Genomic DNA, 25,010 nt, shown 5'->3' with positions numbered 1-25,010 from the left:
AAGACCTGAGCTGAGATCAAGAGTCAGATGCTTAACTGACTGAGCCCTCCAGGCACCCCAGAAAGGGGAGAGTTTTAAGGGAAAAGGAATAGCAGGTGCAAAGGCCCTGAACAGGAAGAAGCGTGGTGTGTTCAAGGGACAGCAAGGAGTAAAAGAGGGTGGGCTTGGGGGAGATATAAGAGCTAAGGCAGAGGAGTGTAGAGGCCAGACTGTGGGGGGCCAGCGTTCTCAGCTGGGATGCGAATTTAATCACCAGGGGAGCTGGTGACATTCCCAATGCCTGTGAACAATTAAATCAGACTCTGGGGGTAGAAGCCCAAACGTCAGGAATTTTAAAAGCTCACCAGATGCTGGAAACAACAGGTTAATGGATAAACAAGCTGAGATTTATCCACACAACGGAATGCTACAGCAGTCAAAAGGAGCAAGCTACTGATAAATGCAAAAACTTACATGATCTCAAAGACATCATGCTAAGTGAAAGAAGCCCGTCTCAAAGATTACATACTGTATGGCTGCATATATTTGACATTCTCAACAACACAAAACCACAGCGATGTTAGAAAAGATCACTGGTCAACGGGAGTTATGGGTGGGGAGGGGGTGTGGCTGCAAAAGGAGTGTTTTGGGAGGATGCAACTGTTCTTATCTTGATTGCCATGTGTGTGAAATGAATTTATACATGTGTTAACATTCATTGAACTGTACACTAAAAGAAAAAAGTTATGGGGCGCCTGGGTGGCTCAGTCGTTAAGTGTTTGCCTTTGGCTCGGGTCATGATCCCAGGGTCCTGGGATCGAGCCCCGCATCGGGCTCCCTGCTCTGCGGGAAGCCTGCTTCCCCCTTCCCCCTCTCCCTCTCCCCCTGCTTGTGTTCCCTCTCTCTCTGTGTCTCAGTCAAATAAATAAACGAAATAGCTTTAAAAAAAAAGAAAAAAAGTTATTTTTATGGTATGATAATTTAAAAAATAAAATTAAAATAATCTCCCCAGGTAATCTCAATGTGCAGCCAATGTTGAGACACTGGTGATGGCCCTGAAGACCATTTGAAGGAGTTTTTCGTTCTCTTCAGAACCATGGGGAGCAAGAGAGGGGCATCCCTGGGATGGGAACCCCCAGGAGGATTCATACATTGAGGCTGGTCCAGGGAGACCACTCTTTGGTCTGAAGGCACCAGAGGGATGAGACATACTCTGGTTTGTTTCATGAATTTATTCAATCGTTATTCAGCACCTCAGTTGTGCTGCCTATACCTGGGAAACAAAGCAAGACAAAAATTAAACTACTCTTTCCTCCTACCAGGCAAGGAGAAAGGAGTATTTAGAGATTGCAAGGGGGAAATCTGGGAAGGGAGCCAGAAGCCGGTATTTCCGATCCCCACACTTGGCTAGAGTCTCCGTGCTTGATTCCCTGGAACCTGGGGTTCTCATGGAAAAGTTTTTGGGGGTCAGAGTGAGGAGACAGTGTCCCTCAGATGCCACATCTGATCAAAGTCTCTCTGACTGGGCGCCTGGGTGGCTCAGTCGTTAAGCGTCTGCCTTCGGCTCAGGTCGTGATCCCGGGGTCCTGGGATTGAGCCCCGCATCGGGCTCCCTGCTCAGTGGGAAGCCTGCTTCTCCCTCTCCCACTCCCCCTGCTTGTGTTCCTGCTCTCGCTATCTCTCTCTGTCAAATAAATAAATATTAAAAAAAAAAAAAAAAAAAACAAAGTCTCTCTGACTGTCACCCTTAGGACTCGGGGTTTCCATGAGGATTTGGGGGTCTCCCATCACATCCACGTGGCGCCCTATTTATCTCTCCCCTCCTCTACTTCCACTCTGGCCCCACCTCATCCTTGCACCCCTATCCCTGCCTTAGTCTCCTCCCTGGCTTCTAGACCCAGACCTTCTCTCTTATCTACTCTCCCACTGGGCAGCCAGGGGGATCTTCTTTATTATTATTTTTTTTCAGGGGAATCGTCTTAAAGCCTAAATGTGAGTTTCTCTTCCACAGCTAGAATCTTCCACGGCTCCCTAGTGTGCCCAAGGTAAAATCAGCTCTTCATAATGAATATTTAAGGTCCCTCATAATCTAGTCCCAAAAGACAATTTTGTTTCTGGCTTCTCTCCTCTCCCTATTCTTCCCTGAACTCTAGTCCTCTTAATCCCCTAATGGCAGGTCTGGGAAGGCTTTGAACCTAGCCCCTCAACCTGTCTCCTACCCTCCTGGTCAAGGCTGCTCTGGCAGAGTTGTTGAGGACCCTGGGAGGCCCTAATAACATGGTGGCTAAGAGACCAGGCTTGGGGACTCTGGAGTCAACCTAAATGGTCAGCAGTAGGATGCTGGTCTGCTAAATTATGGCTCTTGACCAAAACACAGGATTTACAGTAAATACATAGGATAAAGGAACACATTAGATGACATCACATGAGTATAATCAGGCAAATACAGCATGTGGAGCATTCTATAAGACATCTGGCCTGGGCTTTTTCGGGAAGTCAATATTATTTTTTTTTAAAAAAATCATGGGGCGCCTGGGCGGCTCAGTCAGTTGAACCTCTGACTTGGTTTTGGCTCAGGTCATGATCTCAGGGTCATGAAATCCAGCCCTGTGTTGGGCTCTGCGCTCAGCAGGAAGTCTGCTTGAGATTCTCTCTCTCTCCCTCTGCCCCTCCCCCCGCTTGCACTGTCTCAAATAAATAAATCTTTAAAAAATATCATGAGGACTGTACCAAAAACATACCCAAAACACTAAAGAGACATAACAACCAAATGCAAAGCATGAACATGGATTGACTTTAGTCTAAAAAATAATAATAACAGCTATAAACACATTTTGGAGACAATTGGGGAAATCTGAACACGAATGTGATAGTAGATACTAAGGAATTATTGGTATTTTCTTAGATGTGAGAACGGTGGTGTGGGTATGTAGGAGGATGTTCTTTTTATTAAGATTTATTTTAGAGAGAGAGTGAGAGAGAGAGAATGAGCAGGGGAAGGGGCAGAGGGAGAGGGAGACAATCTCAAGGAGACTCCCTGCTGAGCAAGGAGCCCGACACGGGACTCACCTCAAAACCCCAAGATCATGACCTGAGCCGAAATCAAAAGCCAGATGCTCAACCGACTGAGCCACCCATGCACTCCTGTTCTTACTCTTAAAACATGCATGCTGAGATGCCACAAGGTCTATAACTTACTTTCAAATGATATGGGACACATGTTTATATTAAGAGATAAGGAAAGAGGAGAGAAAAAGCAAAGATGGCAAGTTGTTGGATCTAGGTGGAGGGTGTGTAAGTGGTCTGTGGTCATTCTTTAAACTGTGTTTGCAAATTTTTATGCTAAGTGTCAGAGAAAATGAAATCATCAATGATGAGAGTCCATACAACAGAACAATCTGCAAACGTTAAAAATGAGACAGATCAGCGAACCATAGATAAAATTAACAAAGCCCAAATTGGCTGTTTGAAAAGATAAACGAGACTGATAAAATCCCTAGCTAGATGAAAAGAAAAAAGAGAACAGAAATGACCAATATCAAGAGTGAAAAAGAGGTTATCTCTACAAATTCTGCAGTTAGATTTGACAATTTAGATGAAGTGACGATTCCTTGAAAAACACAAGGAATGAAAGCTTGTGAAATAGAACACAGGAAGAGCCCTATATTTATTAAAGAAATTGAATTCATTATTTAAAAAAACTTCCCATAAGATAAATAAACAAAATCTTTAAAAAAAAAAAAAAAAAAGCAAGCAAACTTCCCACAAAGACAACTGGCCCAAATGGCTTTACTGGTGGATTCTATCAAAGATTAAAGAAGGGGGCACCTGGGTGGCTCAGTCATTAAGCGTCTGCCTTCGGCTCGGGTCATGATCCCAGCGTCCTGGGATCGAGCCCCACATTGGGCTCCCTGCTCAGTGGAAAGCCTGCTCTCCCTCTCCCACTCCCCTCTGCTTGTGTTCCTGCTCTCGCTATCTCTCTCTGTCAAATAAATAAATAAAATCTTTAAAAAAAAAAAAAAGATTAAAGGAAGAAACAACATAGGGCTTTTCAAATTTGAGACAGAACTATATGTGCTGAGATGGGAATGATCTTTCAAAATAGATTCAGTTAAAAAAAATCAGTGTGCAAAGGAATGAATAGTAGCCTCTCATTACGTAATAAATAAAGGAGATATATAGGTGCATTTTCTGTCTTTGCAAGGATAGCCCACTGCCTTACAGGGACCAAATTGAGGGGCTGAAATTCAGGAGTGGGAGAAAGACTGATTTTTCACTCTGTCCCCTTCTGTATTGTTTTAATTTTTAAACATGAACTGTGCATGGAATTAAAAAAAAAAACAGCTTAAAACTTTAGCTCAAGCTTTGCTGGATTTACAGTCTGACTCTAGTCACGTGTTCTGTGAATTGGGTACTGATGAAAGACTGCAGAAAGAGGCTGCATGGCTAAAATCTTGAGGGGACAAGGTCATTAAACCCACACTTAGCCACCCACTGGCTGTGTGATTTCAGGTAGGTAGCTCTACCTCTCTAAGCCTCTGCTTTTAACACCTGTGAATTAGGGGTTATACAGTAAAGGATTAATTTTGCCCAGTTCCTGGGAGGTAACCTCTTGGAATATCCTGCTTGGTAAGAGTGTTTTTGTTTACCTGGGACATGCAGTGTCAGCTTGACTCTGGAGGAGCTGGAGACTAATGTCAGTCACATGGGAGTACAGCTGTGACTATGTGACTGACCCCCCCATTGAAAGCCTGGACACCAAGGCTCATGTGAGGGCCCCTGACTGCAGTCCTCCGGGTCTGTCGTCATGCACTGGGGCTGGGAGCATGGAGTGCTGTTTGCTCAGTGGCCCTGGGAGAGAATGACTAGAAGCTTGTGCCTGGGGCCACCTGGAACCCATGGACCTCTTCCCTTTGCTATTTTTAATCCGTATCCTTTCCCTGGGATAAACCGTGACTGTGAGTAAAATAGCTCTTCTGAGTTCTGTGGGTCCTTCTAGTGAATTACTGAACCTGAGGTGGTTTTGGGGATCCCCAAACACAGGAGTGATGAACAGTGTATACCTCACCGGGGGCAGAGGCACCAGGGAGACCGTGCACACACAGTACCTAATGATCACAGCCGGTACTTACTGAGCGCATATTGTGGACCAGACTGTGTGAGCTCATGAACTCACCGGATCCTCAAAACAGCCCCATGAGACTGATACTATGATTCATGTCTCCTTTTTATTTTATTGTGAAATGTACTGTACATTCAGGCATATAAAATGTAGGTGTATGGCATTAAAAAAATACTTAGAGGGACACCCGGGTGGCTCAGTCGGTTAAGTGTCTGCCTTCAGCTCAGGTCATGATCCCAGGGTCCTGGGATCGAACCCCTGCATCAGGTTCCCTGCTCAGTGGGGAGCCTGCTTCTCCCTCTGCGCCTCCCCCCACTTGTGCTCTCTCTCTCTGTCTCAAATAAATAAATAAAATCTTAAAAAAAAATACTTAGAATGTGAACAACTGTATCATCAGGTTAAGAAATAAGGACAGGGAAGCCCCCAGGAGCCCCTACCCAGTTACAGCCCCTCCCATTGCCCGAGGTAACCACCTCTGACTTTTGAGATAATCATTTCCTTTTTTGTCTTTTCTGTATGGGTCAGCCACCGTGTACATATTCCTAACACTACTGTTTCATTTTCCCTGCTTTCAAGTGTATTGAATGGAATAATGCAGCGTGTCCTGTTCAGTGTCTGCTTCTTTCACTCACTACTATGCACGTGAGATTTAACCATGGGGTTGGACACATAAGTAGTCTGTTCCGTTTTCATTGCCATATAGTATTCCATATAGTATGCCATTGTAGACCACAGTATATCTCTACCCGTTCTGCGGTTGATGGAAATTTGGGTGCTTTGTGGCTGTGACAAACAGTGCGGCTGTGAATGTTCCTCCCTCTACATGTTTCCCGATGGTCACATCCCAGTTCTCTAAGATGTATGCTCAGCCTGGAACAGCTGGGTTACAGGTTATGTGCATTTTCAAATTGATTCAGTAACACTGCCATCTTTCCCGTTTGAAAATGTAGTAATTGCAATAAGCGAGGTTAAGTAACTTTCCCAAGATCACAAAACCGAATGGCCTTGAACCCGGAGATCCTTGTTCCAGAGCCCATGCTTTCCCTTAACACGACAATTGTGAGCTCTTCTGCTGCGGGTTGTTGGGGGCTATTATTGGGGGTTTCCATTCCTGTCCCCATTATTATGAACTCTGTCCCCATCAGTTAATAATTAACTGCCCCCCAAGGAGCCTATGATCCTAAAAGATTTGCCTTGCCCTGGCTACTGCCTGGTTAATCAGTTACTGCCCCTGGCTGGGCAAGGGGCACTTGGTAGACCTCCTGCCTCCAAAGCCCCTTTACTTGCTCTAGAAGTGGCTAGGGATTCATGATGCTGCGGACCTGTCGTGTGCTCTGTTCCCAAGCTGGACCCTCCGCTGGGGGCTGGCAGCCCTTGAACTTTGATGGTGGGGCTTTTCACCTCAAAGGCACAGGAGAACTGACACGAGCTTTGTTGGTGCTGCGGCTGTGTGCCTGGCCCCCTCTGGTCACACATGGCCTGGCGGTGAGCAGGGACCCTGGGGACTGGCCTTGGGCATCCCCAGACTGGGCTCTGAGCCCTTGCTCTCTGTCACTCCAGCTCCAGGCCTGGTCTCAGCGACTCCTGGGCTCCCGGCTCTCAGGCGCACTTCTCCGAGCATCTATCTATGGGCAGTTTGTGGCTGGTGAGACAGCAGAGGAGGTGAAGGGCTGTGTCCAACAGCTCCAGACCCTAGGCCTTCGGCCCCTGCTGGCAGTACCCACTGAGGAGGAGCCAGACTCAGCTGTCAAGACTGGGTGAGTAGGGGCCAGGCCCAGGGAGGCTGGGAGGTTGGCAGGAAGGGGACTGGTGGGCTCCAGAAGCTAATGCCCGCTGGCTGGGCAGTGAGGCCTGGTATGAGCGGAACTTCAGTGCTATGCTTCAGTGTGTGGACCTGTCACGAGGCCTGCTGGAGACCCCTGGCCCGACTGGGAACATCCTTATGCAGCTGAAGGTGACGGCGCTGACCAGTGCTCGGCTCTGTGTAAGGGACGGGCAAGATGGGGGAGGGAGGGTATGGCTGCCTACCAGGTCCCCCTCACCACTCCACCCACCACCCCATTCCAGAAGGAGCTAACCTCATGGATCAGAAAACCAGGGGCTTCCTTGGAGCTGAGCCCCGAGAGGCTGGCTGAAGCCATGGACTCTGTGCGGGTAAGGGTCTCAGGCTGGTAGAGAATGGGTGGTCGGTGATGAAGTGGGAGGGAGCAGAGCTCTCTGTACTTGGATGTAGCAGGCACCTGCCTGGCACCTGCCTGTAAGCAGGATGTTCGAACTATGTAACTACTGCTACTCCCCAGGCTTGGAACAATCAGAAATAAATGTGGCTCTAGCCCTGGGGTGTGCTGGAATGGATGGAATATATGGGTCATCTGGGGGTCCTAGGCGAGGGCCTGGGGGCTGGGAGTTCTCAGAAGACGTAGTGAGACAGTAGCTCTTTACCAACTCAAAAAGAGTAATCAGTATTTGGTCAATCAACTCAGCTCTGTTGTGTGCTGACTGGAAGTTATGATTAGGCCAGTGGGGTTTTGGTTTGGTCATTCATTCATTCACTCATTCATTTCTGTTTATTTCCATAAACTATTGCTACCCTCCCTGCCGTTGGCATCCCTAATACAAACACCTGGTTTTCCTTTTCCATCTCTGCCAGCTCATTCTCAATCCTTGTTAGGTTCTTCTCTGCCTGTCTCTTCAATATGGTGCTTCCCCAAGTCTAGGTCCTGGCTCCCACCTCCTCACTCCTTACTCCCCTCGATGGGGGCTTCTTATCCACCCTGCAGCCTCAGTTTCCCCACTGGGTACTCATGAGGCCCATGTTTGTCTCCATCCCCAGCCTTTCGCCTGAGCCCCTGGACATCCTCCAGACCCCTCACACCTACCAGGTATCACCCTGGCTTCAGTGTCTCCCCAAACCTGCCCCCCTTCCTGTCCCCATCTCAGAGACAGCCCTCCCATCCCCTGTCTCAGTCCCTACCCCAGAGGGAGGTGAAGATTGAGTTAAATATTTGGTGAGGTACCCAAAATAGCACCAGGCACCAAGTAGGCCCTCTCTGAGGGTGGCCATCATACGTAGGGAGCCTCACCAGCTACTAACTCCTCAGAACTCTCCCAAGACTCTGCCCCCAGCCAGAGGGAGACAATTCTCTGACTGAGGACAAGATAACTGGGCAGGTACCCCAGCTCTTCCCTCCTGCTGGAGAGTTTTCTCCACTAAGCCGAGGGGATTGCCACAGCCTGATCCTGGGGCGTTCCATTAGCAGACCTAGGCCTGTGTCTCCACCTGGACTCTGTTGGATCTGGTAGAACTAAGTCCCACCTGTTCCTCCTTCTTGAACCCCCCAACTTCTTTGAACCCAGCTGGACTCCTTGAGTCGCCAGGCCCTCATATTCACCTTTGGAATGTCCATAACAAGAACATAAACATAAGTTAGGGGCAATTATTATTTCCACCGTGCTCCCCCAGGGGTGTACGAAATGATGACCAAGACAAACTCCCAGTCCTTGAGGCACTCACTTGCTAGTCAGGGAGGGGCAAGAGACACTCAATGACCAAAACCAAAGCCACTAAGTAAATAAGTATAAATAAGCATTGTAGAGACAAATAAGGCTGAGGAAGGAGAAGGGAAAGCCCCAAAAAGTGAGTTGCAAATGTGAACCAGGGAAAACCTCATTGAGAAGGTGACATTGAGAAAAACACCTGGAGAAGAGGTAAGAGTGAAGTAAGTGGACAGCGAGGGGAAAAGTGTTCCAGGCAGAAGGAATAGCCAGAGCAAAGGCCCTGAGGCAGAAAGGTACCAGGCATGCTGAAAGACTAGCAGGGAGGCCAGCATGGCTGGAGGACTGTGAGCTCGAGCTCGGGAGAGCTGAGGAGATGAGAGCAGAGGGGCCAGATGGGTGGAGCCTCGTGGGTTGCAATGAGGCTCTGGCCTTACATGAGGATATGGAGGTCCCAAGAGACCTAATACCAGATGACAATTCTGGCACCTCCTATGAGCTGGCTACTCTTCTATGCACTTCCTATGTATTAATTCCTAGTCTCCTCATTCACTGAGCTTCAGTCTCCTCACTGGACAAGGAAGCTTGGAGTAACTGTCTACCGTGATCATTGTGAAGATTATATAAATAAGATAGCATATGAAGTCACTTATTATTATAATAACAACATATATCAGGGCACCTGGGTGGCTCAGTCGTTAAGCGTCTGCCTTCGGCTCAGGTCATGATCCCAGGGTCCTGGGATTGAGCCCCGCATCGGGCTCCCTGCTCTGCAGAAGGCCTGCCTCTCCCTCTCCCACTCCCCCTGCTTGTGTTCCCTCTCTCGCCGTGTCTCTCTCTGTCAAATAAATAAATAAAACCTTTAAAAAAATAATAATAATAACAACATATATCGAGTGCTTATCATGTGCTGGCTCCATCCCATTCTTATGTCCAGGCACGTCTTACAGGTCCACACAGCAACTCCATGAAGGAGATGCCATTATCTAATTCCTCTAATCGTTGAAAAAACAGACAAAAATTGAGGCCCAGAGAGGTTATATGACTTGTCCAAGGTCACACAGTAAGTGGTGGAGTCTGGATTCAAACCCAAATCCTGGGCTCTTAACCACTTTATTCACCTCAATAAATAGTATCTATGTGATACAGCTACGTTTCCTATTTCTAAAAATCTCTAAACTTTTCTCCCTTCTGGGTGGTGGGGGAGAGGAGACACAGGCCCCGGAAGGATCCGGTCACCTGAACCATTCTCGCCTCCCCTGCTGCTCCTCCAGGATCTCCAGGTCTCCCACCTCAATGCCGAGCAAAACCAGCATCTCCGGGCCTCTCTGAGCCGCTTGCACCGGGTAGTCAAGGTAACACCTGCCGTGGCCCGGCTCCACCACGTGTGCTGGGAACCCTGAGGCCTGACCGCGGCCCTTCTCACCCTCAGCATGCCCGAGCCCAGCACGTGAGGCTCCTGGTGGACGCTGAGTACACCTTCCTGAACCCAGCTCTCTCTCTGCTGGTGGATGCCCTGGCCATGCGCTGGAACGGCCCTGGGGAAGGCGGGCCCTGGGTGTGGAACACTTACCAGGCCTATCTGAAGGTGTGTGGTGAACTGTGGGGGACCGTGGGCTGGGGTCCTGGGGGCCCTGACCCGAAGCTGCCGGGGTGCCCCGCCAGGACACACACGAGCGGCTGAGGCGGGCCGCGGAGGCCGCTGACAGGGCTGGCCTGGCCTTCGGAGTCAAGTTGGTACGAGGGGCATATCTAGACAAGGAGAGAGAGGTGGCTCGGCACCATGGGACAGAAGACTCCACTCAGCCGGACTATGAGGCTACCAGTCAGAGGTAGGACTGGGCCAGACAGGCCTCGGAGATAAATAACATCTAACCTTTCATCCCGGCACACTGCCCATGACGCTAAGCATCCTGTGTATGTCCACATATCATTTCCTCTCCCTGGTCCAGGACATCGTCACTTCCTGCCTCCTCTTTGGGCTCCCTGCTCCCTCCTTTGTCCACCACCCCAATCTGTACCCCACAGGCAGCCAGAGGGAGCCTGTTAATATCTAAGTCAAATCCTGTCCCTCTTCAAAACCCTTCCTTCGCTCCCACTGCCCCTTAATAAATCCAAAATCCTTACAGCAGGCCCCCATCCCCACATAATCTGGTCTTCCGTCCACTCTGTTCCTCCACACAGTCCTCCTTGATGATCCCCAGGGCCTTTGCACTTCCTGTTCCCACTGCTTAGAACGTTCTCCCTCCAGACAGCTGCTTGGCTCAATCCCTCACCTCCTTGTTGGTACCTCCTCAGGGGACCTTCCTTGCCCTTCCTATCAAAAACTAGAACACCCACACTACTCTTTTCCTAAATTTACTCTTCCTCTTTAGCACTTACACAGCATCTGAGGTTCTATACACTTTCGTATTCAATTGCACACTGTCTGTCTCCCCCTCTAGAGCGTGGGCCCAGGAGGGCAGGGGTTTCTGATTTGTTCATTGTTGAGCATCCAGTGCTTAGAATTGTGCCTGCTATGAGGCAGGTGCTCAGTACAGATCTGCTGAACACATAAACAACCCCCAAGCAGTAGGTACTATCATCGTCACCCCCTGCCCAATTTCACAGAGGAAGGAACCCAGGCGCAGAGAGGTAGAACCACTTACCCAAGGTCACATAGTAAGTGAGTGGCACGGCCAAGTTCTGAACCCAGCAGACTGACTCCAGAACCTGCATTCTTACCCACCTCAAGTCACCCTGTGCTGGGAGCAGAATATGGGTGAGCTCCTTGGGCCCCCATCCCATGACCCTGGGAAGAAGGAAACTGTTCCTTTACCACATACTTTCTGATCACCTGATTTGGATCAGGACCTGGGCTGGACCCTGGTCCCACTCCCAACAAAAGGTGGTAACCAGACCCTGTCCCCATAGAGCTTAAAAATCTACCTCCAGGGGCACCTGGGTGGCTCAGTCGTTAAACATCTGCCTTCGGCTCAGGTCATGATCCCAGGGTCCTGGGATTGAGCCCCGCATCGGGCTCCCTGCTCAGCGGGAAGCCTGCTTCTCCCTCTCCCACTCCCCCTGCTTGTGTTCCTGCTCTCGCTCTCTGTCAAATAAATAAATAAAATCTTAAAAAAAAAATCTACCTCCATTTCACACTGGATCCAGGAGAGGTTTGTAGAGCCACAGGGACTGACCCAAGCTCACAGGGCAATGGCCCACACCATAGCCAGAAGCTAGGCTTGCATCCAAGGCCCATGAGGGCTCCTACATATGTTTGTGCCCCACAGGCTTAATCACTGGCACCATTATTATTTTTTATTACGATATAATTCACATACCATAAAATTCACCATTTCAAAGTGTACAATTCAGTGGATTTTAGTATATTCACAAGGCTGTGCAACCATCACCACTAATTCCAGAACATTCCATCACCCCCCAAAAGAAACCATGTCCATTAGCAGTCATTCCCCATTTGCCTCCCCTCAGGCCCTAGCAGGCTCTAATCTATTTTCTGTCCTATGGATTTGCCTCTTCTGGACATTTCATATCAATGGAGTCATATAATGTATGGCCTTTTGTGTCTGGCCTGTTTCACTTAGCATAATGTTCTCAGGGTTCAACCACGTTGTCAGATGAATCAGTACTTCAGTCCCTTACGTCTAAGTAATATTCCACTGTATGGATGTACCACATCTTGTTTAGCCACTCATCAGCTGATGGATATTTGGATCGCTTCCACTTTTGGCTATTATGACTAGGGCTGCTATGAACATTCGTGTGCATATTCTTCTGTAAATATGCATTTTCAATTCTCTTGAAAGCTCAACTCTCTACGAGTGGAAATGCTGGGTTATATAGTAACTCCGTTTAACTTTTTGAGGAATTGTCAGATGATTTTCCAAAGCTGCTACACCATTTTGCATTCATACATTACACATTCTGAATAAATACTAAGTTTATGTGATTAAAAATCAAAATGAGGGGCATGTGGGTGGCTCAGTCAGTTGAGCATCTGACTCTTGGTTTCAGCTCAGGTCCTGACCTGAGGGTCATGGGATCGATCCCTGAGTTGGGCTCTGTGCTCAGAGCAGAGTCTGCTTGGGATTCTCTCTCTCCCTCTGCCCCTCCCCCTGCTTGTGTGCATGCTCTCTCTCTCTCTAAAAATGAATAAATAAATCTTTAAAAGAAAATCAAAATGATATGCAGTACCTGGATGGCTGTTGGTTAAGTGTCCAACTCTTACTTTCAGCTCAGGTCATGAACTCGGGGTCATGAGGTCGAGTTCTGCGTAGAGCTCTGTGCTGGGTGTAGAGCCTGCTTGGGATTCTCTCTCTCCCTCTGCCTCTCTCCCCCACTCGCTCGCTCTCTCTAAAAAAATAAAAAATAAAAATGATATGAAATGAATACACTGACATATCTCACTTCCACCCAAATCCCCCTCTCATTTTGGAGTCTCCTTGCTCTCCACAGGTGACTACTTTTGTTAGTTTCTTACACATTTCCTAAGCTCCTTTATCCAAAAACAGGCGAACACAGAGATTTGTGTGTGTATATGTGCAAAAGGCATCATGCCTACACACTGCTCCTTGCTTTTCCACTCAATTGCATATTTTAAAGGCAGAATAGTCTAATGATAATAAACCCAGGCTCTGGAGCATCAGACAGCCTAGGTTCAAATCCCAGCCCAGCCACTTTTAGCTGTGTGACCTGGGGACAAGCTTCAGTCTTCCCCTCTGTAAAATGGGGATAACCAGGACATCTAACTCATGGAGCTGACTTGAGTGAATGTATGTGGGTCAGGCAGAACCCTGGAAGAAAGAGAATTCCAAGCAAAGGGGTTTAACTGAAGGAAATGCAGTAAAACACACTCTATATAAAGTGTGGGCAAGGTTAGGGGAACCCCTGAGAGCATGAAGCTCTTACGACCACTGTTCCAGAGCTGAGGAAGGGGGGCCACCCTAAAGAAGGTGTCACCATGCACAAGACAGTCAGCATGGGCCAGAGAGGGGGCTGGGGGCGAAATACCCCAAGCTCCCTCTCCTCCCCTCTTCTGATCTCCTGCTCATTCCTCCATAGGTGATATAGGACATAAAAGTCAGCTTCCTGAGGGGCAGAGAAGGTCAGAGAACAGATCTGGGGGGCAATGGAGAATAACCAGTGACGTCCTTAGGATGGCACCTGGCCGGCAGCAAGCTGGGAAAGCATTTGCCAGTCAGTTTACCTTTCCACATCAGTGCCCCAGAGTGTCCTCACCCTTCTTTAGTGCCTGGCGCTCCACTATCCTTTGTGTGCCGTCATTCATTTGAGCCAGGCCCCACCAACAGACAACTGCATTACTGCTCCTCATGTTCCGTGGCCAATGCTGCAGTGAATGACCTTGGTAAATGTCATCTCATGCACGGAATGTGGCCCTTTGCTGTGAGACGGCCATTGAGCCAGGGGCTTTATGACACCCTCATCTCACTCCATCCTCAACAGTGCTGTTAGGTGAACTTGAATCGTTAAAAGAGAGGAAACAGGCTCAGAGAAGGGCTATCCCTTGCGCCTGGTGCAGGTGAAATGGGGGTTCTGTCTGACTCCAGAGTACTCGCCCTTAAGCACCCCACCTCCCAAGGACAGGAATCCCGAGTCCCTGGGGCCTGACCTTAATCACCAGGTGCCATAAGCTGAACAGAACATCTCCCTTAAGTTACAGCCGCTGTCTGGAGCTGATGCTGACCCAGGTGTCTCACCGTGGCCCCATGTGCCATCTCATGGTGGCTTCCCACAATGAGGAATCTGTTCGCCAGGCGACCAAGCGGTACGTAGCGGGATGAGAAATGGGTAGCCACAAGAAGGCCCCCTCCCTTCCTCTCCCTTGCTCACATGCCAGGGATAGGCAGAGGGTGGTGGATATGGAACAGGGGAGAGATGGTGAGGGGCCAGTAGGTTCACCGGGATTCAGGGGGGCCTATCCAAAATACTTAACCCCCGCTAAACCTGTAGGCCCTTAGGTCCCAGCTAAACAAGACATTGCTCCTTACTTGCTGGGGCACAGGGAGGTCTGAGGGTTCCAGGGAAGGAGCTGGGACTCACTGGGGAGTTTTCAGGAACCTGAGAGCAGTGTTTATTTATCGCTGAGTTTGGAAGTACTTCAAAATTTTAAATAACTGGAACAGCCATATGAGTGCATAATGGCTGACGGTCAGCTCTGGATCCAGCCACTGTCTGGACTGATGATGTGGCCTTTTCTATAGCATGTGGGAGCTGGGCATTCCTCTGGACGGACCCGTCTGTTTTGGACAACTTCTAGGGATGTGCGACCACGTCTCCTTGGCACTGGGTATGTGAATGGCTCATTCTCCCCATACTCCACCACCATGACCCACCCAGCCCTCGGCCTCATCCCCTCCCAGCCAAATCCCTCCTTCCACTCCCAACCAGTTCCTGCCCAGGCTCCCCTCCAGAGCCTGCAGCTGGCCCAGCCACCAGACTCTTCCAGATAGATCCGTTGCTCCCGTATCTGAAGGCCTTGCACACCTGTCTTTGAGCCTGCTGTCTGTTGCTTTTGCTGGTTCTTGATCATGGTGTCTTGTTTCATGCTTTGTTATCTTGACCGTGTTGCTTCCCGGGGTCCGAGACCAGAAGATTTATGTTTTCTTCTTCCAGGTACTAAGGGGTACAGAATTACTTTACCCTAAATTCAGAGCTTGAGGTTTCCTGAGGCATCTCCATGATGCAAATCTGAGCTACAAATATATGAGGCTAATCCATGGCCTCGATCTCTCAGAGATGGGTTTCTGTTTTCTTCTCTGCTCCACTTATGGTCAAGGCCACCATTCCCTGTGAGTTGGGGAAGGTGGGTGGGTGGACTTCTGGTTAACTCTGACACTGAGGGTGCAGCTTAATTTGAGGAAGTGCTCCATTACAACTCACCCTGGTCAGGCTCTGGGCCTCGATTCTGCATCCCCTCAACTCTGTGAGGTCATCAAATTTTGCCTTCAGGGTGGAAGTGCTTCCTTGCATCCCTCCCTCTTTGGGTTCTCACTTTCTCTTAATGCTTGGATTACTAAATTCCTTACTCTTTTGGCCATATTTTAATAACTTTAGGAAGATTTTTCTAAATGTTTACTGCAGGATTTTATGTTTTTTCAGTGGGAAATTTTGTCCAACTCACCTAGTCTGTCATGTCCTCAGACATGAAAGTCTCTGTTCCAGATGGGGCCTCTCCCCAAACATGAGTTCACACCCTGCCAACACTCTCCCCACAGGGCAGGCCGGCTATGCTGTGTATAAGTCCATCCCTTATGGTTCCCTGGAGGAGGTGATCCCCTACCTGATCCGGAGGGCCCAGGAGAACCGGAGCGTGCTGCAGGGTGCCCGCAGGGAACAGAAGCTGCTCAGCCAAGAACTTCGACGGAGAGTGCTGGGGCGGGGCCTGAGGGTACCCCATTAGCATCCCCAGGGGTCATGTGGTTAATAAAGATCCTGAGCTATGACCCAGGCTACCGCCCTGCACTGAAGCTCCTCCTTGGGGAAGGGCTAGTCTGCACCTCAGTGAGCCCAAGCTAGGGGCTCTGCAGCTCAAGAGAGACCACTAGCTGACCCTAGAGCATAGCAAGGGCATTGATCAAAGACTAATGATGCCTCCCCCAAACCCTGAGGCAGACTATCCTGCAATGGGCCTGGGATCAGCTCTACTCAGCCAGTCAATGACTCATGTGGGAGCTTTCTTCACTCCAGGGGATGCCCAGATGAACAGCAGACACTGAGGCACTGAAACCAGGAGCCTGGGAGGGACAGAGGGAAGAGGCAAATCACTTTTTCATTTAATAAGCATTTACTGAGGCTCCTTCTGAGCTATGCTCTGAGATGAACAATGCTGGGGACTCAACAGTGACAAAGACAACTGCAGGCCCTGCCTCACAGGGCTTAGTCCTGTAGGGGTAGACAGACCTATCTTCAGACAGTGACAGCCTGGTGGATCAAGGCGAGACACCTGGTGATCAAGAGGGCTTTCCAGGGAATTCATAAGGATAACCAAAGGAATACTGAGAAGAGCATTCAAAGGCAAGGGCGTGCGCATAGACAGAAAAGTTTGCAACAGACTAGGGAGTGGGAAGACAGGGAGGAAGGGTAGGCAGGCCAGACAATGCCATCTTTGATGCCAGATTTAAGGGCCTGGACTCTGTCCCAAGGGCCCTGGGGAGCCAGGGGAGTTTCAAGCAAGGGAGGAACAGAGTCAGGTTTGGCTTTAGTAAAGAGTCCCCTGGCTACCATGCAGTGAGTGTACCAGAGTGGGGAGACAGGCTGGGAGCCCAAGGGAAGCTGAAGTAAGAAATCCCTGCAGGTAGCTGGAGCATGGCAGGGCTATAACAAACGGAGGAGGAGGCTGGTGGGAAGGACAATCTAGAGGCTGAGTGGATGGGCCCTCGGGCTGAGAGGTTGGATGGGAGGGAGACACTGAAGGGTGAGGCCCAGGGCTCTGGCTTGAAGAGAGGGTACCCTGAGATGGTGATTGGGAGGAAATGCAGTTTTGGGGAGATACTACAAGTGTGGGACCCAGTGGATGGGAAGGTCTCAGAGGATTTCCAGGGCGAGGTGTCCAGGACACTGTGGGGCCCCAGGTTTGGGGCAAAGAGATGAAGTTGGGGTTAGGGAAAAGAGACAGCCCGTGGCGGTGGTAAGAAGCGTGGGAAGAGGACAGCCCAGGACAGGGATCAGTAAGGGCCCACCACCTCAAACAAGTCCTGGGGCAGGCGTAACAGGGGGATAACACGTACCTCTAGGGTGGATACGGCTTGCTCTTCTTTTGCATCACCTCAGGGCTGTAAGAGCGCCCCTCAGCGGAGGGAAGCTACTGCGCAAGCGCTAGCCACTGATGCGCATGCGCCCCTGATTCCCGCTCAGACGCCGGAGTGCGTGCCTGGGTCACGTGGCAGTCACGTGGTGATCACTGCGGGAGCGCAACGGTAGGTGCAAAGACCCCCTGGGCTGGGGCCTAGGCCCCAGAATCTTCCTAGAGCTTACTGGGCCCTCAGGCTAGACCCCGCCCCCAGACCGCCCCCTTCCCTCATACTCCTCCCTCCTTCCCACCCCTGGTGGCCCGCAGACCCTGCCCTTTATCAGACTCCGGCTCCCAGCCCACAGACACTGCCCGCAGACCCCCTCCTTCCTCAGTCTCCTCCAGTAGCCCACAGACCCCACCCCAGCACCCAGAGGCTTCCCTGAACCTCAGTCCGTGTCCCCAACCCTCACACCCTGCCTCAGGGCCTCAGCCCCTGCCCTGACTGTCCTCCTCCCTTCCACCCCGTCGCCCAACCTGGAGACTCTACCCCTTCTCAGGCCAACCCTCAGGCCCCTCTTCCACCAGACCCTTTTCCTAAACCACTAGCCTCCTTTCCTCAGCTCAGATCCTATCCCTGGAGCCCTTACACCCCCTCCCCCAGAGGGAATGCCCAGCCCTCAGACTCCCGTAGACCCCAGACCTGCCGGGCTGTAGCTCTGCCGGATCCCACCCTTTTTCTCATTCAAACACCTAACAGCAGAGAGGATTCCTCCTGAGTCCCCTCCCTTTCTCACTCGGCTCTCCAGGACTCCCAGCCAGCTGTTTTTATTACCCCCAGAGGTCCTCTGTTTACTTCCTCCTCCCTCATGAGACACCCCTAGGTGATCCCTGCCCAGGAGCTGAGCGAGGCCGGAGCCCACAGATGCCCTCCCTGCGCTCTCGCTTCCCCGTGGAGCTGGGCTCTGTTAGGGATCCAGAAGCCCAGGTGGGACGACTGCATCGCCTGGCTGTGGCCGGGGGCCCAGGCTGGGGCCTCACCCGGCTCCTGCGGAGAGGTGAGGGTTCAGCTCCTGCAGCTTCCTGTGGGGACCAGCTCAAGAGGCCGTGTAGAAGGTGGGACTTCTTCACGCTCAACAGTCGTGTACCAGGCGCCTGTGCCAGCCTCTGTCGTCTATGATGGGGATTTAGGGACGACCTTCTGGGTCATTGTGAATGAAATCTATCATGAGAATTTAAGAGAGTGGTGAAGATGAAGTAGCTACACCAAGAAGGGTGGCTTTGTAAGAGCCGGTCATGCAAACCACACCCCCACCCCAGGGTGACAGAGCCACTGCAAAGGCCTTGAAGTCAAACTGTTAAGTAGCAGCAGTGGGGGAGGGGGACTCAGGGAGAGGGCTGACGCTTAAGAGGCACCCGCTCCGTCCAGACAGGAAAGGGCCTCCGAAGTAGTGGGTGAATTCTGTTATATTTTGTTCTGTGTGGGATAGGAAGCCATTGGAGTTGTAGGCAGGAAATTAACATCTAATTTACAATTTCCATTTTTCATCGATTTTTCTAAGTCGATTGTGTTTCTGGCCACTTTCTGAATTTAATAGTTGTAGTTTTTGATTCTTTTACAGTTTTTGTTACCCACAGATGGTGACAGTTTGGTCTCAGCCCTTTCAACTCTTAATTCTTTTTTTTCTCGCGCACGGTGTTGGCCAGAACCCCCAAACCCCCAAACCTTGTTGTCAATGGACATCTCTTAACTTGTTCTTGATATTGAAGGGAATTAATCTGTATTTCTGCATTAAGTATTGTGGGTGCTCTTGGGTTTTGGTATATAATTTTTATAAAGTGAGGCAGTTCCTGTTGATTCTTAGTTTTTTGAGGTATTTGCCTCCCTCAGTCATAAGTAAGTATTGAATTTTATTTTTATTTATTTAATTTTGTCTTTCATCACTTACGTATACCACCCAGTGCTCATCATAACAAGTGCCCTCCTTAATACCCATCTCCCATTTAGCCCATCCCCCACCCACCTCCCTCCATCAACCCTCTGTTCTCTGTTGTTAAGAGTCTCTTATGGAAGTTTTGAATTTTATCAGGTTCTTTTTCTGTATTTACTGAGCCAAATGTGATTTTTGTTCTTTAATCCATGAATGTGTTTTCCTACATTGATTGATTTTCTTATGTTGAATCGTCCTTGATTTCTGGGAATAAATCAATTGGATAATCCCTTTTAGTCTATTTAGGAGGTTAGCATATATGATCATTAATGGAATTGAAATATTTCATTTTTGGTTCTGGAAACTTACCTGGCTTTGGAATTAAGGTCATACTAGCCTCATAAAAGGAGACTTGCCCTCTCTCTCTCTCTTTTTTTTTTTTTGCTTTTGGAACAACTTGTATAAGATTATCTATACATGAAATGAAATGATTACCATTGTAATGATTATCTATATCATGCAGTGATTTGTGTTTTAAGAAGATCCTTCTGCAGGGCAAGACAAATGCAGAAAACCAGTTAGGATGCCATTGCAAAAGACAGTGGGCTACTGGATAAAATAGGATGCAGTAATTGTGATATTCAGATGTTCCTAAAGGACCACATTTGGAGAGATTTTGTGACAGAGACAAAGCTGGGTTGGGCCAAGCACATGATTGATTTTAGCCATGTCTGCCTAGGACATAGGAGTGCAAGGACAAAGACACCATGCATTTGCCCTCAGTAGGGAGATAGGCCAGGGCCTAGAGGAAGAAGAATTTAGGATAATGGGTATGGAGAAGAGGGGTTAGGAAGGAGATCCGAGCAGAATGAGGAGGGGGGAAGAGATTGGCATAAGTGGAGGTGCAGAGGAGATTGCTACTTGGATTTGGCTCTTCGAAGCAGTATTCAAAAATAAACCTGAGAGATTTCCTGATAAAATCCAAAGAGTTTGCTTTTCTTGAAGAATTGGATGCTGGCCACGTGGGACCTGTATAGACACACTGAAGTAGAGCTGGGTGGAGGCTGCCTGCCTTGGACAGTGCACAAGGCTCCTGTCAGCTGAGGTCCCTGAGAAGTCCACTTCCCCCCGGCCCCTGGGTACCTTTGTGTGATTTTGACACTTCTGGGGTGGCAGATGGGTGGCAGCATAGCAGGTGGACGTCACCCCTTGTTGCAACTCTGTAGACTTATTAATGGTGAGCACTGTGTTGAGACAGATTCTGAGCAGAGTCCCCAGTGGTTGGAGGGTGGGGGTTCCAGGACATACAGATAGAATCTGGAGTTGAGGGTCACCCAGGCAAGGAGGGACTGCGGGGACTGGGAATTGGCTGAGGCGTTACATAGCAGCCCCCGGGACCTCTGCCTCTGGAGTAAAGGGCAGGGATAGTCCTAAGCCTTGCTGCCCCTCAGTTGTCCAGGTGGATGGTGAGAACTCTGCTGGGCAGACGGGCCTCTTCCTCTCGGCGCTGCTGGGCCACAGCTCTGCCGTGCAGCTCTTGCTGACCTTTGGCGCCAACCCCAACCAGTGAGTGGACTGATGGCGGTGCCCCCACGCTCCCAGGGGTATGGGTCAGAACCCCAGAGAGCCTGAGAGCCAGGGCTTTTCTTCCCAGAGACCACTCCCTCATGACACCTTTCCATCCTGATGACCCTTCCGTGCCCAGTGAGCTTCCGCCTTGTTCTCTGGATTAACCCCTCCTTGTCCTCCAGGAACTATTCCCATTCTCCTGGTTACTGTCATGCTCACAATGAGACTCTCACCTCTCAAGGACCCCACTGTGTCCCCAGGTGACCCCTCCTGTCCCGATGTCCACCTCCCATGTTCACCGTGACTCCTCTCATCCCTCAGTGCTCCCATCCTGCCACCCCTTGTCCCTATTCGGCCCCTTTCCTAATACACTTCTGTCCTCATTGTTCCGATGCAGCCGCTGCCTCGATGGCAGCACACCTGTGCACGCAGGCGCCTTCTCGGGCCGCAGCCTGGTGATGCTGCACCTGCTACAGGCGGGGGGTGACCTGCGTTTGCGTGACCAGCAGGGTCGCACGCCTCGGGACTGGGCAGAGCAGGGTGGTGCCAAGCAGAGCTGGGAGGTGAGCAGTGGCCCAGGTGGGGTGGGGGCATATAGAGCCGGCACCCCCACCTGCTCACTGCGCACGTCCCCCATCCAGGTGCTGGAGCTGTTAGAGCTATGCCGAGCCCGCATATCAGCACTAGTGCATGGCGGTGAGTTGGCAGCCAATGCATCCCTGGGCCAGTTGCAGGCCAGCTCTAGACACAGCCCGTGTGGCTCTCTGTCCTTGCCGCGGCTGGTGCATGCGGACAGGTAACTACCCACATCCTGAAGCCCAGTCACCCACCACCCCCAGCTGCCCTAGACTTACCCCTGGCCTTCCCTTCGATCCAGGGCGCCAAGGCCGGAGCACATCAGAAGACCCTCCCAAATCCCAGCCTTGGGGTTTGGCCAGGTAAGCGGGAGAGGTTGGGGGAGCAGGGAACACCCCTGTCTGCTTTGTGCCTCATAGTCCCACTCCCCATCCCCAGCTGAGCAGCCTGTGGCCACTGGGGCTGGTAACAGGCATACCCCTCGCGGACCCCAAGGAGCTGCTGCCAGCCCAGGGCGAGCCCGACCGCACCTACGAGAGCGGCTCCCACACCCTCATGGCCAAGTGAGAGAGAGCCCCTCCCACACCCCCTGCCTAGCTGTCCAGCAGAGTCTGGGAGGTGTCCAGCTCTCCTCCTTCCCTCATAGGAAGACCCCCCCCATTTCAGACCTGTGCTCTTTCCCCCTCCCCGTTCTCTAGCCTCCTGTGGAGGGGCCACCCCGTGACAGCTCGGCAGCTGAAGGCACCCGGAACTCAGCCAGATGTGCTGTTGGCTGACCTTCAGCACTGCAGGTACACCACCCCCAGCCTGGCCCCCAGGCTGGCCCAGTCCCACAGACGTCTCCCGCCTGCCCTCCGGACTCAAGTGTCTCATAAACAGGAGGCCAGGGAGTTTGGCGGTGGCCACGGTTACGGTCTTCAGCTCTGGGCCAGCACCTGGCATGGAGCCCTCTTACTGGAGTGACCAGCCCTCCCCCCCCGCTGTAAAGTGGGTCCCAGGGCTGTGTGCTGTGTATTACAGGCCACAGAGGGGTGGCTGGCGTAGAGAGGGGTACCCCAGGTGGGGTACGAATTGGATGCTGGCCCTGTGAGCCAGGTCTCAGTTTCTCCTCTGTCTGGTGGCTGGTGCAGATCGTCAACCCCTGGCACGTGCTGACCTGTGCCCAGGAGCAGCCCCCCCCAAGCAGGTCGGGGCCTCCTTGTGAGTGGCCTGCTCTCCTCCCGCCCAGCACCCTGCACCACCCCAACCTGTTGCTGCTGATGGCACTGAGCCCCTCGGCCGACCTGTCGGGGCTGTGCCTTCTCTTCGAACCCGTGTGGCTGGGCTCCCTGCATGTGGTGCTGCACCCACGCGGGCCGAGGCCGGGAGGGCCCTGCACTGTGCCGGGCCTGCTGCCCGGCCACCTGCTGCTGCAGGTGCTCGAGGCCCTGCTGTTCCTGCAGGCCCGCTGGCGCGCTCACGGCGGCCTTAGCTCTCACGCGGTGCAGCTGGTACGGCCAGGCCTGGCCAAGGTGGGCAGCCTGGAGCACGGGCGCCCCCTGCGGCGACGCTGGCTGCAGCCCAGGTGAGTGCCCGCCTCCCCTGCCTGCCGCTGCATCCCTGTCCAGTGGCCGCTGGCTCACCAGCCCCCCCTCCCCGGCCTCCACAGGCCACAGCAGGGCTGCTCCCGGGGAGGCCCAGGCCCGGGGCTTCCCCCGCCTCCTGAACTGTACCCATGGCTGCCACTTGAGCTCATCTGCGGGGACATGCCTGCTGCCACCTCAGATCTCTACAGCTTTTGCATCCTGGCCCAGGAGGTGTTCACCGGTCAGTGAGTGATCCTACACCCTGCCCCGCTGAGGTCGCCCTTCGGGGTGGGTCCGCCAATCATGCTTCCTTACAGGAGAGCTGCCCTGGGCTGGGAGAAAGGGGCCTGAGGTGAAGGCTAAATTGGAGGCAGGTGAGAGCCCGGCCCTGGATCCCCTGGTGCCTGCCCCCTACCAGGCCCTGGTTCAGGCTGGGCTGGGCCTAGGGCCCGCCGACCGCTGGGGCAGCCTGCAGAACACTCGATACCTGCTGCGGGAGGCCATGGCCCAGGTATGGGATGGGTTGGCCGGGTGGTGGTAGCCACGGAACCTTAGGCAGGACCCATGTCACACACTCAGCCTCCTTTCCACAGGACCCAGCTCCTGAGGTGAGCTCCCCGATGCACTGGAGTGCACAGTGCCCCGTGTCTCAGGGTTTCCTACCAGGTTAGGGGGCACGGAGGGGGTGGTAGCCAGTGCTAAGCGCAGCTCTCCTCCCCCCATTCCAACCAACTGGTCTGTCCCCCCAGAGACACTGTACTGTGAGGTGGCTCCCAGAGCCAAGGCTGCACCCAGGCCTGTGCCCCCTGTGATGTCCCTAGGCCCCTCCCCATGCCAGGTAGGAGCCAGAGCAGGGACATGGAGGACCAAGGGAGCTGCGGGCCACTGGAGGGACAGGAGTGGGGATGGCAGGAGCCAGAGCAGGGATCTGGGGGACCAAGGGAGCCCATGCCACCTCCTGCCATTGTGTCTGCAGACCCTGAAGACTCTCGAGGTCACAGGCCGCAGCAGAGTCCAGAGGGCCACAGCCTGGGACTCCGGCAGCAGCTTGACTCTAGGCAGCAGACCGAGTCCCGGCCCCAGCCTCTACCCAGGCTCCAGCCCCGCAGACCGGGTCGGCCTGCACCGCTGCCTGGAGCCCAGCTCGACAGTATGGATCCCCCCAGGGCCCTGCGTGACCGGACCGTCCGTTCGTTAAACTGTGACCCCCTCACCCCAGTTGTCACCAACCCCAGTTTCCCTGGCTGCCTCTCCTTTGACCAGGGACCCCCCCAACTGTCCTCTCACTGACCCGTGCCCCCTGGCCAACCCGACTTCCCCCAGGGCCCTGCCCTGCACTCCAGGCTTCAGGACTCAGCCTCCCTGCTGGGGATCCAGGGTTCTGTGGAGCAGTTGGAGAGGAACTCAGCCAAGATGCCAGCCCTGCAGGGGCTGCAGCAGCACACACAGGGCCGCCCTGCTGGACCCCCCGCCCTCTGAGCCCACCCCCTGCCTGCTGACCCACAGGGAGGCCTCTCACACCCTGGAGGCTGCTGGCAGGGAAGGCCACGAGGGTGGGTGAAACAGAGGACCCCGAGCCTATCTCCTGCCCCCCCCCCCCCCCCCGCTCCCAGGCCCATCCCGAGCTCCATGGCTACTGGCTGGCAGCTCCAGCCTTTTTCCCCTACAGGAGCCCAGTCCCGAGCTGATCAGAGGAGGTCTCTTCTCCAGCCTGCAGAAGTAAGAAATGGGCCCGCTGCCCACCCCCCCATCCCTTCCTCATCCCTGCAGTGACCCTGGCTCCACCCCTATTCCACTACTCCCCAGGATGGACCTGCTGGAGGAGATCATAGCAGAGCTGCAAGGTGGACAACTCGGAGACAAGCCCAGCCTCGACGCAGCTCCTGACACCGATCCTTAGAGTACCCGTGACTGCATCTCTGCAGACACCGCCCCTGAGAGCCTCCCAGCAGTGACTTCCCACGCAGCACTTGCTGAAATGATAAAGTGATAAAGTAACCCATCTGTCTCTGCCTCTTTGT

General features: G+C 52.2%; 3 protein-coding genes across 5 annotated transcripts; all 3 read left to right on the top strand.

Annotated features, from left to right (window-relative positions):
- The first annotated feature begins 6,317 nt into the window (after nt 1–6,317).
- PRODH2 (proline dehydrogenase 2) lies at nt 6,318–16,934 on the top strand. The gene is made up of 10 exons (XM_032390323.1): nt 6,318–6,586; nt 6,662–6,858; nt 6,947–7,085; nt 7,169–7,255; nt 9,871–9,951; nt 10,029–10,184; nt 10,262–10,428; nt 14,274–14,384; nt 14,821–14,906; nt 15,835–16,934. Exons 1-10 carry the CDS (start codon nt 6,410–6,412, stop codon nt 16,017–16,019), a joined length of 1,386 nt encoding a protein of 461 aa, XP_032246214.1. The 5' UTR covers nt 6,318–6,409; the 3' UTR covers nt 16,020–16,934.
- LOC116623210 (inactive serine/threonine-protein kinase TEX14-like) lies at nt 16,935–22,387 on the top strand. Its single transcript, XM_032390150.1, has 8 exons — nt 16,935–17,535; nt 18,223–18,406; nt 20,731–20,845; nt 21,246–21,411; nt 21,490–21,644; nt 21,726–21,786; nt 21,863–21,987; nt 22,123–22,387. Exons 2-8 carry the CDS (start codon nt 18,274–18,276, stop codon nt 22,385–22,387), a joined length of 1,020 nt encoding a protein of 339 aa, XP_032246041.1. The 5' UTR covers nt 16,935–17,535; nt 18,223–18,273.
- Nucleotides 22,135–24,991, top strand: LOC116623281 (inactive serine/threonine-protein kinase TEX14-like). Of its 3 annotated transcripts, XR_004297700.1 has the most exons (10): nt 22,135–22,215; nt 22,555–22,988; nt 23,073–23,230; nt 23,307–23,500; nt 23,583–23,655; nt 23,739–23,827; nt 23,966–24,139; nt 24,313–24,542; nt 24,659–24,708; nt 24,796–24,991. XR_004297700.1 is itself a non-coding variant. In XM_032390347.1 (9 exons), exons 3-9 carry the CDS (start codon nt 23,170–23,172, stop codon nt 24,887–24,889), a joined length of 735 nt encoding a protein of 244 aa, XP_032246238.1. In that variant the 5' UTR covers nt 22,135–22,215; nt 22,867–22,988; nt 23,073–23,169; the 3' UTR covers nt 24,890–24,991. The 3 variants fall into 3 exon arrangements, 2 of the variants coding, with proteins under 2 accessions (XP_032246238.1, XP_032246237.1); XM_032390347.1 differs by lacking the exon at nt 24,313–24,542 and having other exon boundaries at nt 22,867–22,988; XM_032390346.1 differs by lacking the exon at nt 24,313–24,542.
- Nucleotides 24,992–25,010: the final 19 nt, after the last annotated feature.

The sequence above is a fragment of the Phoca vitulina genome, unplaced genomic scaffold (assembly GCF_004348235.1).
Source record: "Phoca vitulina isolate PV1807 unplaced genomic scaffold, GSC_HSeal_1.0 scaffold58, whole genome shotgun sequence".
In the NCBI taxonomy this organism is placed as follows: Eukaryota; Metazoa; Chordata; class Mammalia; order Carnivora; family Phocidae; genus Phoca; species Phoca vitulina.
The sequence above is the reverse complement of the archived record's forward strand: the minus strand, read 5'-3'. Positions and strand labels throughout refer to the sequence as shown.